This window comes from Syngnathoides biaculeatus, chromosome 18 (assembly GCF_019802595.1).
Source record: "Syngnathoides biaculeatus isolate LvHL_M chromosome 18, ASM1980259v1, whole genome shotgun sequence".
In the NCBI taxonomy this organism is placed as follows: domain Eukaryota; kingdom Metazoa; phylum Chordata; class Actinopteri; order Syngnathiformes; family Syngnathidae; genus Syngnathoides; species Syngnathoides biaculeatus.
Window position 1 is genome coordinate 16,362,701 of NC_084657.1, and position 13,332 is coordinate 16,376,032.

At 40.6% G+C, this 13,332-nt stretch overlaps 1 protein-coding gene across 4 annotated transcripts; it reads right to left on the reverse strand.

Moving 5' to 3' along the window:
* Positions 1-1,204: 1,204 nt before the first annotated feature.
* Positions 1,205-9,372, reverse strand: puraa (purine-rich element binding protein Aa). 4 transcript variants are annotated; one of them, XM_061804466.1, is made up of 3 exons: positions 9,011-9,372; positions 6,306-6,523; positions 1,205-6,196 (listed from the first exon to the last, which is right to left on the reverse strand). In XM_061804466.1, exon 3 carries the CDS (start codon positions 6,100-6,102, stop codon positions 5,242-5,244), a length of 861 nt encoding a protein of 286 aa, XP_061660450.1. In that variant the 5' UTR covers positions 6,103-6,196; positions 6,306-6,523; positions 9,011-9,372; the 3' UTR covers positions 1,205-5,241. The 4 variants fall into 4 exon arrangements, with proteins under 4 accessions (XP_061660450.1, XP_061660449.1, XP_061660448.1 ...); XM_061804465.1 differs by having other exon boundaries at positions 8,970-9,372; XM_061804464.1 differs by lacking the exon at positions 6,306-6,523 and having other exon boundaries at positions 9,011-9,370.
* Positions 9,373-13,332: the final 3,960 nt, after the last annotated feature.

Here is a 13,332-nt window from a genome sequence, read left to right on the forward strand (position 1 = left end):
AAACCAATTTTGTGTGCACACATGGAACCCCCGGCAAAGGAGAATAAGAAAGCAAGAAGGAGTAAGAAAAAGAAGAGTTAAAATGGAGTTGGCTGGGATACTCACAGTAGGATGTAGACGGCTGCTCCACAACAAAGTATGCTAAGTAAGTTGAGAGTCAAGAGAGCCTCCTTGTCTTTGTGTGTGACTAGCTGATGACATCACAGCATTCCATGGTGTCCCTCCCTCCTTCCTTATAACCGCCTTTCTCTCACTTGTCTCACTTCCTCTCAAACTGTCTGGCTCTTGAAACAAACCAGTCATACGTCAGACTTTTGGAAAACACCAAACACAACGTACGTTAGTTTTGTTAAGGTGTGTGCGTGTATGTAGATTTTTGTCGTTATGGGTGCGGTCGGGAAAGGGAAATTTTGCTTTCTCCTCATTTTTTTTTTTTTTAATGTATTGACAACGTGCGGGGACAAAAGTAGCCACTGTGATGCACAACACCCCAGGAAGACCTGATGATGCTGCATATACGCACCGGCTTGGACATGCCTTGACTCACTTCCGTATTATGACGGTGGCCCTAACGGGACAAAGCTACAGCAATTTGAAAAATTTAACCACCATGTCCAGTATTATGCATCATTCAACGATCCGCACAGCAGTTGTACGATGTTAAATTGTTCAATACAGTACTACCAGTCACGTGAGTACATCGTTTCATCTCATAACCCATTTTCTTGCCCGTCATTTGTAAACAAACAGCTCTCCCTACTGGCCAATGGGTGAAAAGATAAATTACGTCACTCCAAAAGACAAAAGCATGCAAGTGAACATGTTGCAGAATCAACGTTAACATAAGGGACATGTAGTAGAACCTTTTTTTTCCTCCATTCAAATGTATTATAGTAATTTTAACAATTATCTGATATAATTGCTTGATCGGTTCTAAATCGCTCTATTGATCAAAGTGACCTGGTTGAAGGGCAACGTTGCCAGACTAACAGAACTCACCTCAATCGTAGCTCTTCATTAACTGGTACACAACTTTTACTCTTTGCACAAATACTAATCTCCTTACAATGCAGTGAAAAACGGTAGTTAGGAGAAAATTGTTGTATTACATATGTGCAACCCCAATCCAGAGAATTTATCTTTGTGAGCAAGATTAACATATACAAATCTGATGCCGTTCTTCACAGGAATTAAAGTAGCAACATCATGAGGATCAGAGATCAATGCTTTATTTTACAGCCCGTTATACACATACAGTACTAGAATTCTCTTTAATAGACGGCACGGGTAATTGTCTGGTGTTTTGTCACCAATTTCGCATTTTTGAGGCTGTAAAATTAAGCTTTAGTCATTAGTATTGATGTAAATGTCAGACAGTGTGGACAAATACTACATCAAAATCAAATACACTCCCCCCCCCCCCAATCAGTGAGTAGTTAACAGTTTGGTATTTTTTTCCCCCCAACAAGAAACATGAAAATACATATTTTGAATATAAATTTACTCTGTCGGGCAAAATCAGAACTCAAGATTTGTCAAATATACATACGCAATATCTAATGTATCAAAACAAAGATGAAATGAAAGAGATGACATTCTTTTTAAAATATAGATCAGGCATTTTAAAACCTGCATGGCAAAGCAAAGTGCTACATACAACAACCACTGAAGACAGTTCACCAAACTGGAAATGAATACTGGACTAAAGCACCTTTTTTTTTCATTTTTTTTACCTTGTGTTAAAAAGGAGTTCAGTTTACTTGTTTTTCCTCATTTAGAAGTGTCATGTTCTTTTATCGCTTGTTACTGTTCTGGCATTGGTGTTGTTTCAAGTTATCGTGAACTGTTTTGACCCAGTGGCTGTTATGACCTTCGTTCGACTACTATCCCCCTCCAATAGTTTTCCTTTTTCTCTCTTTTTTTTGGGGAGAAGTGCAAATAACGGCTAACAACTCCGTCGCTAGAAATAAACATGGAATTCAGCCACATTTTTTTTCAAATAGTAATCATATATTTTTTAATTGATATATATATATATTGCCACAATTGGCACATACGATATTGCACAGTCATGAAATGTTGCACATAAAAAATAGATATATTTTTTTTGTGGGCGAAAACATTCCAAAAGTTACAAGTGGAATAACGCTGAGAAGGTAAATAATTAAAAAAAACAAAAAAAAAACATGCGCTACTCCCCGTTGATAAGACCGACTGACAACATACGTGACTACCTAAAAGCCAGAGCATATAAAGAGGCAGGTGAAGGGGGAGGGGCGGCGATGGAGGCTTGTCAACAACTTTTTCCAATCATTGTCAATATTTCCAATCATTTCAGCCCGCTGCTCCTCCGGCTATATAATGTGCTTGGTTGCTACTCCTCTGCATCTTCTTGCATCGAGGTGACCCCCCCTCCCCTTCCATGTTTACATGTAGGCCGATACCTGGATGGCTGGGGAATAATGTTATGTGACGATGAAGGTACGGGGAAGAAGTAAGGACAAAGCCGTATTTTGTTTTTGTTTTGTTTTTTTAGCACCACGAGTCTGGGCCGAGACGCAAAAATGGAAGAAAACGGTCATCGAAAAAGAAGCCAAACTTGCGATCCAAAGCACCAGGCCAGCGTGTAAGCATGCGGAGTGTGTAAGGCACCAGGTTGTTTTATATGCTGAAGAGGATGCTCCCAGTAAGCTTTTACCATATATAGGTGGTCAAGGACAGTCTAGTTTGCTGGTTTCCAGTCAAATCTAAACATCACGGAAGCAAACACTGAACTCAATGCTGAGGTAAATAGATCTGATTGTTGCCAGTTTCTCTTAGCGTGACTGGCAAAGAGTTTATAAAACTGCTATCACACATCTATGAGATGCGACAGAACTGGACGGGAGCCAGTCGTTTTTCTGTGTGGCAGCCCGAATATATCACCCCCCAGGAAGATATGGGGCCAACAACAATCTAAAGTGAAACATTAAGCCTCTTTTACACAGTAATCCCGCAAAATAGCCGTAACAGAAGATCCGACATTTATCTGCCTTTGTAAATACACAAAACCCAGTGAAGGCAGGACATTGCCACAACTATGTGTGCTTTTCCACAGCTACAAGGCATCGGGTAAATGTATACGAAACGCCAACGTTTGGAATAAAATACAGGGTGTCCCAAAAGTTATGATTCAACCCCCGTTTTGTTCTAGGTTTCGTTCGAACAGACGTGATTTTTCATCACCATTTGACAGCTTCGGCTTTGCACTTTTTTTTTTTTTTTTTTTTTTAAGCAGATCATCATTTCCCTTGGCGTAACCTGGTAAGAAGTTTTTCTGGACCAGCACCAGTTTGGGAGGCTCTAGGGCAATCCCAGTGCTCCAAAGCCTAGTACGCTAGTACGCTATCCATGGAATGTCTATCAAAATAGGGGCCCTGATACTAGCACCAGAGTTGAAAACACCAAACTCCGAGAGCAGGCATTCGCACAAAGCCAGGAAAGGTCTATCCAGAAGGGTGCACTAGAACTCGGCATCAATAAAATCTCAATTTAACCACTGCTTTGAGAGTGATACATCATTACGTGTACAGAGTTCGGGTTGTTGAGCATCACGAGCTTCTGACTGAAGCATTCGAACAAACTGGCATTGAACTCCAATCTGGGACAAAAGAGTTTTTTTTTTTGCTGCGCTGCTCCAATGTCACCTGCTAAGACCCCGGGCGAGGTAATATATTTAAAGCCTAAGCTGTCAAATGCTGAAGGCCTCACATCTGTCCCAATTGAGACCTGGAAAAGAAAAGTACAGGGTGACTTTTGAGACACACCGGACTTGTGGAACAGCAACAACTGCTTTCAACACAACATAGCGGAAATGAAAGGTGGATGTCAAGAGTAACACTCGTGGTGTTACAACCTTGCCTTTCACACGGACAGCTTCCCGTCTATTAGGCCTCCGATAGAACCTCTGTAGGTGGAATATTCACTGGACTTTCACCCTTACTTTACTGTTTGTACAGAACGCTGACATGGAACAAAGGCAGAAAAATGCCAGCTTTTACAGGCAGTGTAAAAAAAAAGGGCTTGTGTCCATATTAGCCTCCCACCAATTGATTTTAACAGAACCAGAACTGAAGCCCATCAGGAAGGGTACGCGGTCACAGAATTGGGAGTTTTGACCCAGGCATGCACCCTTACCTAAAGGCTCCCCTGGTATTGTGATGGTATTCAATTGATTTTCACTACAAAATCACCAAGCCTTTGGATGGACATCACTCAGTACTCCAAGGAGTTGAGCTTTCGTGCAATACAGGCAAAATATGGAAGGGTCCTCGAGACAATATTTTGGGAGACCAACGCAATCGACTTAAGTGCAGACAAACATGCGGCGGCAGCATGCCTTTAATTGGCACCATTTGGACATTTTGTAACCACGTTCTGGGCAATTGTTCGCTTCTCTGCATTTGCTACATGTTATTTCATCACTATGCATTTAGTACCTTTGAACCCAACACTTTGCATTAACGACAACACACGGCGGCAGTCTAATATATCCTTTTGCATGGCAACAATTTCAACTGATTAGATTTACGTCTTTGAATGCCTCGGACAACACGTCAAGAACCACTGACCAATATTGATTTGATTTTGATGCAATGCATATTGCACAACATAGAGAGAGCACTTGTTCCTTTTTGAAAAACTGCATGACATCTAATCAGTTTCCAAAGTAGGCCTAGCCCTCATTTGAATTGTGTGTAAACACAGTCACAGGTAAATAAGATGGCTAATACATGTGACCTTTTTTTTTTTTTTCCCCATTTTATAAACTTTCTGAATTTTGGTTTTGGAAAAAAAGGAAACATCTTATTTGTGCTGAAGTTATTAGCTTACATGAAAAGGAAATGCTTACTCTCAGATCCCAACATTGCAAACACTTTTTTTTCGTTTGTTTTTAGCTTTTTAAGTGGTACAAAAGTTGTTTTACTCTGTTAATAAGGGAAATAAAGACTCGATATTGTTTTTCAAGTAGGAAACAATGTTCAAACATGTTATTACTTTGTTTAGCAGCCAAGTTACTGTATTATGGTGGATACGTGGGCTAACATCCAGCGATGAGTGACAACATGTCAGAACTGTCAGCTTGTGGTGGTTTCTTATATTGTGGGTGATGCTCCCTTGGAGTTAAACCGTTACAGTTAGATTTCTTTCTTTTATACAGTAGAGTTAATGGTTAGATTTGTTATTTCCACGACTCTTGTCTCAATCCTCGTCTCCATCGTCCGCCTGCGCCTCCTCATCCTCTTCCTCCAGCTCGCACGCTCGCTTCTCGCGCTGCTTCTCCTGGATCTTCTTCATCTCGTCGGCGTATTTACAGAACGTATTCCCGAATTTGGACCACACTTTATAGGGCACCGTGATCGAGTTGCGGTAGGTCGGTTTCACCTCGCTTACCCGCATGAACACGCCGTACTTGTTGGAGCCCACGTCGAAGAAGAAGCGCTTGTTGTCCACAGTCAATGACGAGCCTTCGGGCAGCTCCGCGGGTTCCTCCTCCACGCCGTAATCGTCAATAAGTTTGGCCAAAGCGTCGCGAAACTCGATAAGTCCTTGGGCCGGGAGCGCGATGGTCTGGCCCTGCGTGGACCCCAAGCCGGGCCCCCGGTTGACGGTCTGCCGGACCCTCAAGAACCGTCCCCTCTGGTTCTCTTTTAGATCCATGTAGTACTTCCGATTCTCCCGCACCAAGAACTCGCTTTTGAGCGCCCGCCGCGGCTCGTCCTGCACCATGCCCGGGTTGCTGGGACCCAGCTGGGCGTAGTGCTCGATGAAGTCCCCCAAGTAGTCGCGAAACTCGACTGCCACGGACATGGAAAGAGTGAGGCGGCTCTTGTTGCCACCGGCCCCGACTTCAGCTATCTTCAAGAAGCGGCCTTTGGCGTTCTGCTTTACATCCAAATAGAAGCGCTTGTTTTGGATGTCAACCCGCTTGGACGCCAGCTCTTGGGTCTCGTGCTGGAGGCCGGAAGCCGAGCCCGCCCCTCCCGCCGCCGAGTGCATGGATCCGAAGCCTGGGCCCGTGGCCGCTCCTCCCTGCTCACTTCCACTGTCTCTGTCCGCCATGATGCTGCCTGCCTGCCTGCCTGCCTGCCTTCTCCCTCAGTCTAAACCGCAAAGACTCCACCAGTCACAGCCAGGGAAGCAGCTCTCGCGAGATCTGCCGAGAGGTATATGCACACACACACACACACAGATACACGCACAAAAAAAGGATAGGGAGAAATTTAGCATGCAAAGGCGTCAAATATACTGTACATAGAGCACACCTTGAGCGAGCTGGCCCGTAGCGGAGATACGCAGGCGCTTCCGCCATATTGAATGGGTCACATCTGTCCTAAACTAGCCATTTACCATCCATCCATACATTTTCTTCGCCGCTTATCCTCACGAGGGTCGCGGCATTCATTCACACTCCCATGCAAATCCAAAGACAGGTTAGTGCCATCAATGCATGTTTTCACAATGTGGGAGGAAGCCAGAGTACCTGGAGAAAACATGTTGCAATCACATTAAGAACATTGATTTGCCAAAATGTGAGCCACTCATTCACCGTGCCGCCACCAGTAAATTAATGCAAGCCAGTGGATTGACCTATAGCAAGTTTGGACCTTTCCATAATCGGGAGCCTTGCTATCCACCTTCAAAGACCCAGCTCGGTCGTGTTTGTGGTATGTCTCAAAATAAAGTGATGCTTTGAGGTAAGAGTAACACAAGTTGTCAGTTGGTATATTTTGATATGTATTTTTATTTTGAGTTTTGAGTTATGACCCCAATTTCAAGTAACGAGTGTGCTTCCAACCTACACACAATTTCCGGCAACCACCGAGTCACACTGATTTCTTTGGGATAATAGGTACAATGGGGTTGTGTACTCACATTACCCGTGGTTTTGGGGTAAAATAACTTTTTTCAAACTACGGGTCCCAATAAAGTATTTCTAAGTGACAAATGAACTCTTTGTGTAAAGATGTTTTTGTAAAGTGTTTCCATTGTAGTTTGTTTTGCTGTTTTTTTTTTTATACAGTTCAATACTGTTGAGTGTAATTTTGGAAATTTTGAAAAAACTACATTGTTGAGATTTGCCTTTAAAATGTTTCTCACCTTCTCAGAATTTTTTGGAGTGGGGTTAAAAATTGGCCTAAATATGCATTCGGGTATACACTGTGTGGCATGAGTAGCCCCACACCCAAAATTTAAGTATTGAGCGCCATCATGGCGTGTGACACAATCGAGCGTTATTTGGGTCATACAACCTTTACAGAGATAAGTAAGGAAAGTGTCTATTATGTTTGCTAGCCTGCAAGCTAAGAAATTAGCTGACATGTTTAAGTTAACTGTTTACGATATTCACTAGCGTTCGAGCTAACTTCCTCTGTCGTTTGTGTGTGGCTCCACACATAATAGACCCTTTATGGGAAAGTTAACTATAAAAAAAATCTTGACATCTGTTCAGTCTTTAGCTGAATGCAGGATACTTGACCACATGTTATACAAATGTATATGAATGACAGGTGAAGGTGGTGTTTTGGGCACCTTCAGTGGACATAACAAGGTCATTTGACAGTTCGAAGTTGGGCTCTATTTTCGATAATTTTGTTGGCCCATTTGACATATACGCCATTTTTTTTTCCCATTCATTTAAATGTGTCAGACTCAAGACTTTTTTGTGTGTCAAATTTACAGGCCATTTTCCCCCTTTACAGGGTCTTTAAGATCAACGTACTAGTACAGTCGTTGTCAATCTCTTCACAGTAAGTACCGAATGAAAAAATACTTAACTTTTCAAGTACCACCGAAGTGTATTTACTATTGTAAGCCACTGTAACATGAACTTTGAATATTAACATTGCTCTTAAAGATAGAAAAAAAAGGTTAGGTGTACTCAATTAAGTTAAAGAGTCTACTGCAAAATCGTCAGGTTCTTCGCATTTGCTAGTTATGCTGTAGGTACAGTTGATATAAATATCAAGTCAACACACAAAGTTCAAATGGCAGGTCTCTGTGATGTAAAACAATGAGACCACCATAAATAATTTAAAAACGAAATAATGTTCTGTTTTTGAATAGAGGGATAGAAATTTAAAGAATGCATTTACTCAAAAAACAACAGACAGAGTAATCAATTTTTCAAATAATTGTTAGTTGCACCCTTATCATATTTTAAATGTTATTTCAAATCAGTTTATTGTACCTCCAAAAAGAGCGTGATTGCCATAACATCTGCCAGGCAAAGCCTAATTTGCACTGTACTGCTCCACCTCCCAAAAAACAACAAAGAAAAATAAATACTAAAAATAATTTGACCGTTATATTTCATTTTATTTGCTAAATGTTGTTATGATGCCTCTTAGTGGAAAAGGTTGGGCACATGTACAAGCAGAAAATGACACATGCAACATGGCGGAAACGTTTACGCACATTCCTGGGCTAAGGGATATACTAGCTAAAGGTTATATCTATATTAGCATTAGCAGCCGAAATGTCACCTGACCTACTCGGGAGAGGAACTTTCACTTTAAAAAAATGACGACGGCGATTACTAACAGTAAGTGTCATGCTGCAATTGCTTTTAAGGAACGTTGTCTTGACGGTGCTGTCGAATTATAGCCACACGTCTTCACAAAGACGCGTTGCTATGGCGTCGATTGGTTTAACTCGACGTTGTCGTCCCCCCACTCTCCCACCCCCCGCCTTTCAAATGACAGTTCCAACTATGGCTAACCTCATCTGACTACCTTCAAGTAACATGTGGCACATGCTTAAAAGTGCTAACGTTTGTCACTACGATGCGGCATTTGCCACTGACATTAGCTAAAAAGTCACCCAAACACGGCTAAACGAAGTCCAAGCTACGTAGCTTGCGATGCAATGTCAGAACGCACAGGAGCGGCGTTAGTTTCCCAAAACAACGTGACACCGAGCAAACGTACCTTAATTTGCTAACTAGCAGGTTCGAATTCTTCACACGTACCATCTGTGGCTAAGAGTTGATTCCGTGGCGAATACAAGCACCCTTTTCATTGTCGAAACGACGCCTCTCGCTTCAGTGGCTTGTGTATGTGACGTTGGATTGCGTCTTTTTCTTTTTAGTGTATGAGGAGCTCGACGTGGACCCGCCGAAGAGCGCTGGTGGCCTCTTCAAAGAGAGAGAAAGGGGGGGGGGGGCGAGGGGGACTAAACAAAACACGTATTTCATACATTGGTTTCCCACCTTTTTTTTTTTTTTTCTTGTTTGGATCAACTGGTTTTCACTCCACATTGATTAATAAAGTTTTGCAACCAGACTTCTGGTCCTTAAATGCAATCTACTTAACCTAGCATAATAGCGTATTTGGACGTTTTGGGATAAGTAAAAAAAAAAAAAACCTCGACACATTAATAGCAGTCCCAACTGCTGCAATTTCATCTTTGCAAAGACAAAGTAAAATACCTAGAGCAAGCACGTTGAAATATATATCTTTAATTGCTAATGTAACAGGAAGTTGAAACTGGCAATTATACAATTAGGATAACGATATTTTATATCATGACACTTGTAGCACGCAGTGCACAGTAAATCATTAAATATCATAACCACAGTACCCACTGCGGTGACACGAACATCAATATTTTTTTTTCAAATTGATATTGTGACAAAGAAGTTTAAAATGGTTTAGGCAATTATGCTATTAGCTTAATGACTTAATCGGTGTACAGAAAATAAAATCTATAACCAGTTTACAAACACGAATTCAAATTAACAATTCCTCCCAAATTAAGTACACTGTGTATACCTCAGATAACAAGGATGCTAAATGACAAATATTACACTTTTGTTCGCAATCAGTGAGCAATTCAAGTGATACTTGAGAACGATTAGCCTGAAATCCACAAAGGATAATTGGAACTTTAAAAAAAAGTATATGAAACCTGCTATAACAGAGAATGAAATCCATCCTAAAAATGTGAATACATGAGCAAATATCTAATCTTTGCACTTTTCAAATATTGATAAGCCTATATGTAGCACTATTACCTATAACTAATTTCTGCGCCTTTTGGGAAAACGGGAGGGGGGGAGCAAAATCACAAACACATATTAAATCACATTTTTGACAAGCACACACACACACACACACACACACACACACACACACACACACATTTATATATATATATAAAATGTTTTATTTTTAACAACTTTTTTTTTAAATTCTGATACTCCATTTTCCAGACATTCGGCGAAATCTCAAGGGAAATCGCGTTCTGTTTTACTTGTTAAATATTTTAATTTCTCTTAATGGTGAAAGTTACATTTTCGTTTATTTGCAGAAGTCTTTTTTGTTTTTTCAAAATAATGTTTTCTCCCTTGAAATACGTCCCCATTCAGATTTAAGTTCGAAGACCTCTGCTCTCATGTTTATATTACAGGTTGTACAATAACTTAAAAAGTCGCAATCATTCATTTAATATTAATGAATAATGTATTTTACTTTGCTTTCTTGGACTATTAGGGTGCTGCACACGCCGTGCCTTCGTCGCAATATTTATCGGGGATATTGCGTATACATGTAAAAAAAAAAAAAAAAACAAAAAAGAAAAAAAAAACATGGAATGGACCCATTTGAAAGATTTTTTTGGACTGGGCGTCCACTTTAAAATGATTATGAATATTGGTTATGTGTCATTATTTGTACTAATACTTGAAAGCGTGTATAGTATCTTGTGGGGGTCCCGAAAATTCCAGAAGTCTATTATAAGGACGTTTGGGGGTATTTTAATGAAAACCACCTCTCAAAGTAAAGTAAGTGTGTGGTTTTTTTTTTCTGGTTTTATTAAAGCATGAAATGATTGATTCAGCTTCCATCCGCCATTACGGCGCTTACGTCCCCATTTGTCCTCTCATTGGCACTTGTGGCCACTCACAGCATCATCTACATGCCGTAATGTAAACGAACCCCGTCACGGAACCACCCTGACTTGCTACATTCCTTTTTCTTTTATGTAGAAAAATTACAATGTATTGGGAGGCAACTAGTATTTTTTTCGATTTATTTTCTGGCTCGGATTCAAAGGCCCAAGTCAATTCTTTACAAACTTTGCAGAACTTTGTATTATTTAAGTAAGGGAGATAAATTGTTGAAATAAAAGGGCTTTATTTTGGATGTAGAAACAAATGTATTTTTCTTTTCATCTACGAGTGGCTTCTTGCGGTGCTGCTGCTGGTCATAATTGCGATGACTATTCCCCGATGTTGTATTTTAGTCTTGTTTCCTACTAGTTTTTAAACATTATATTAACATATAATAGCTGAGAAACACCCACACGTATATTGGAAGATGTGAAAAAATTTGAGCATTCTCAGTATGTCCCTAAAGGTTTGAATATATTTATACCAACATATAATTAAAAGCACACTTCAACCCCATGCATTAGTCAAATATGTACATGGCCATATTAACGCAAAAGCTGTTTCTTCTGTTTTACTGGAAATATGCGAAACTAAAAAATGGGTTATAGTGATCTTGAACATTTGGCATTAATAAAGGTAATTGAAACCAAAAGAGCTATTGGTTGGATTGAAAATAGACTGCCTCAAGTAACATTTTAAGAAATTGCAATTTGTTGTCTATTCGTTCATCTCGGCCCTCCCCAAAATTTTTACATGTTTTTTAATATCATGTCTTATTTCATTAGTTGTATTATTTCCGCATTTAATTGCGATGTACGCAAGACTTGAAAAGAAATGAATTTGCAGACAAATATGCTTTGTTATAGGTTGATGCTCTAATCACGTCACAAAGAGGACGTATAGACGGGAGAAAGTGGACAAAAAAATTGGAGAAACTATAGTCAATTAAAATAGCTAACAGGAATACTAAAAATATCAGTGGGTTAGTATAGTTTCAACTATTTTCTATTATCGATAAAAGCAAAACCGGTAACCGGCGTTCATTTTTACCTAACACAGTTGAACATTTTTAACTTTATGATCTTTATGCCACCCTTTGTTTTTCGTATATAATTAAATGAAGGAGTTTGGTTTAAAATAGCCACTACGATGACAAGGCAAAAAAAAAAAAAAAAAAAAAAGTCAAAACATTTGTCTTCTCTCATGTGAATCCAGAGAACACACACATAAGCAAACACAGAAGGAATTGCGTGATTTCTCACGATTTGGGCTATTTTCTCATTTTGGTCAATTTTCCAATCGTGATTAAATCAACGTCATATTGCTCGTGTGTCACTTCCATGACTACTTTTTTCACGTGTCAGGCTGCAGCCAAGTTTGACATAAATATCACGCGGGCACGAATTCTGGTATGATAACTCGGCCGTGTATTGCTTGGAATGTGGGTGAACTCTGCAAAGCTTTCCATGCTCGGGTGCACAAGAGAATGTTTTTTTTTTTTTTTTTTTAAGGCCCCGGCGCAGTTAAATGGCGTTGGAACTAATGAAGCGTATTTTCCTTCCAGGCGGTATCTCTTTAAACAAAACCTTACCAGTTGGTACCCTTCAGAGCATCGACGGCGCGCAGCGAATGAGCTGACTCGACACGCCGTGCAAGAAGGCCTGCGCCCGGGATCACGCTCGTCGTCGGACGCGTCTGTCTGCTGGAGCTCCCCTCCCAAAGATGGACCACAAACGGCGAGTCGTGGCACCCAGAGCGACACACGCACCAGTAGGCAGGCGCCGTACGCTCGCCCGTGACGTCACGATGCAGGGCCTGTTTTCTGATCTCTGCTGCCCTCAAGCGGTCATGTTGAGGAGCTGCAGAACCACCTCCCTGATATAGGTATGGAAACGTAGAAAGGATTTTTGGTGGGGGGAGGATGTAACCAGTGTGAATGTTGTTTTCACTCCCCCCCCACCCTATTGTGTTTGTCCGAATACTTATTGGTCTATACGTGCCCTGCGATTGTCTGGTGCCTATAAACCAGGATGGATCCCCACCTCTCGCCCAAAGACTAGTTTGATGGGCTCCAACTCAGTTCAAAGAAAAAGTTTAGTTAATTAACTAGTTTAATGTGGTTGTGTGATGTTGTGCATTGGGTGAAAACATGTGGCCTATGCCTAACTGGACACTTCATTAGCTACATCTATTATTATATTATTATAATTGCAACGTGTTAGCCTTTGCTCAAAAGCCAATATATAACTTTTTTTTCAATTGACCTAAAGGCATTATGCCGTGATAAATATTATATGTACATTGCTCAGTTGTTAGAGAGGAATAGCAATGATTTTTATTGTGGTCGTGGTTGTATTGTAGTTTGCTTTGGTGTAGAACTGCCTTGCGTCATATTTGACTGT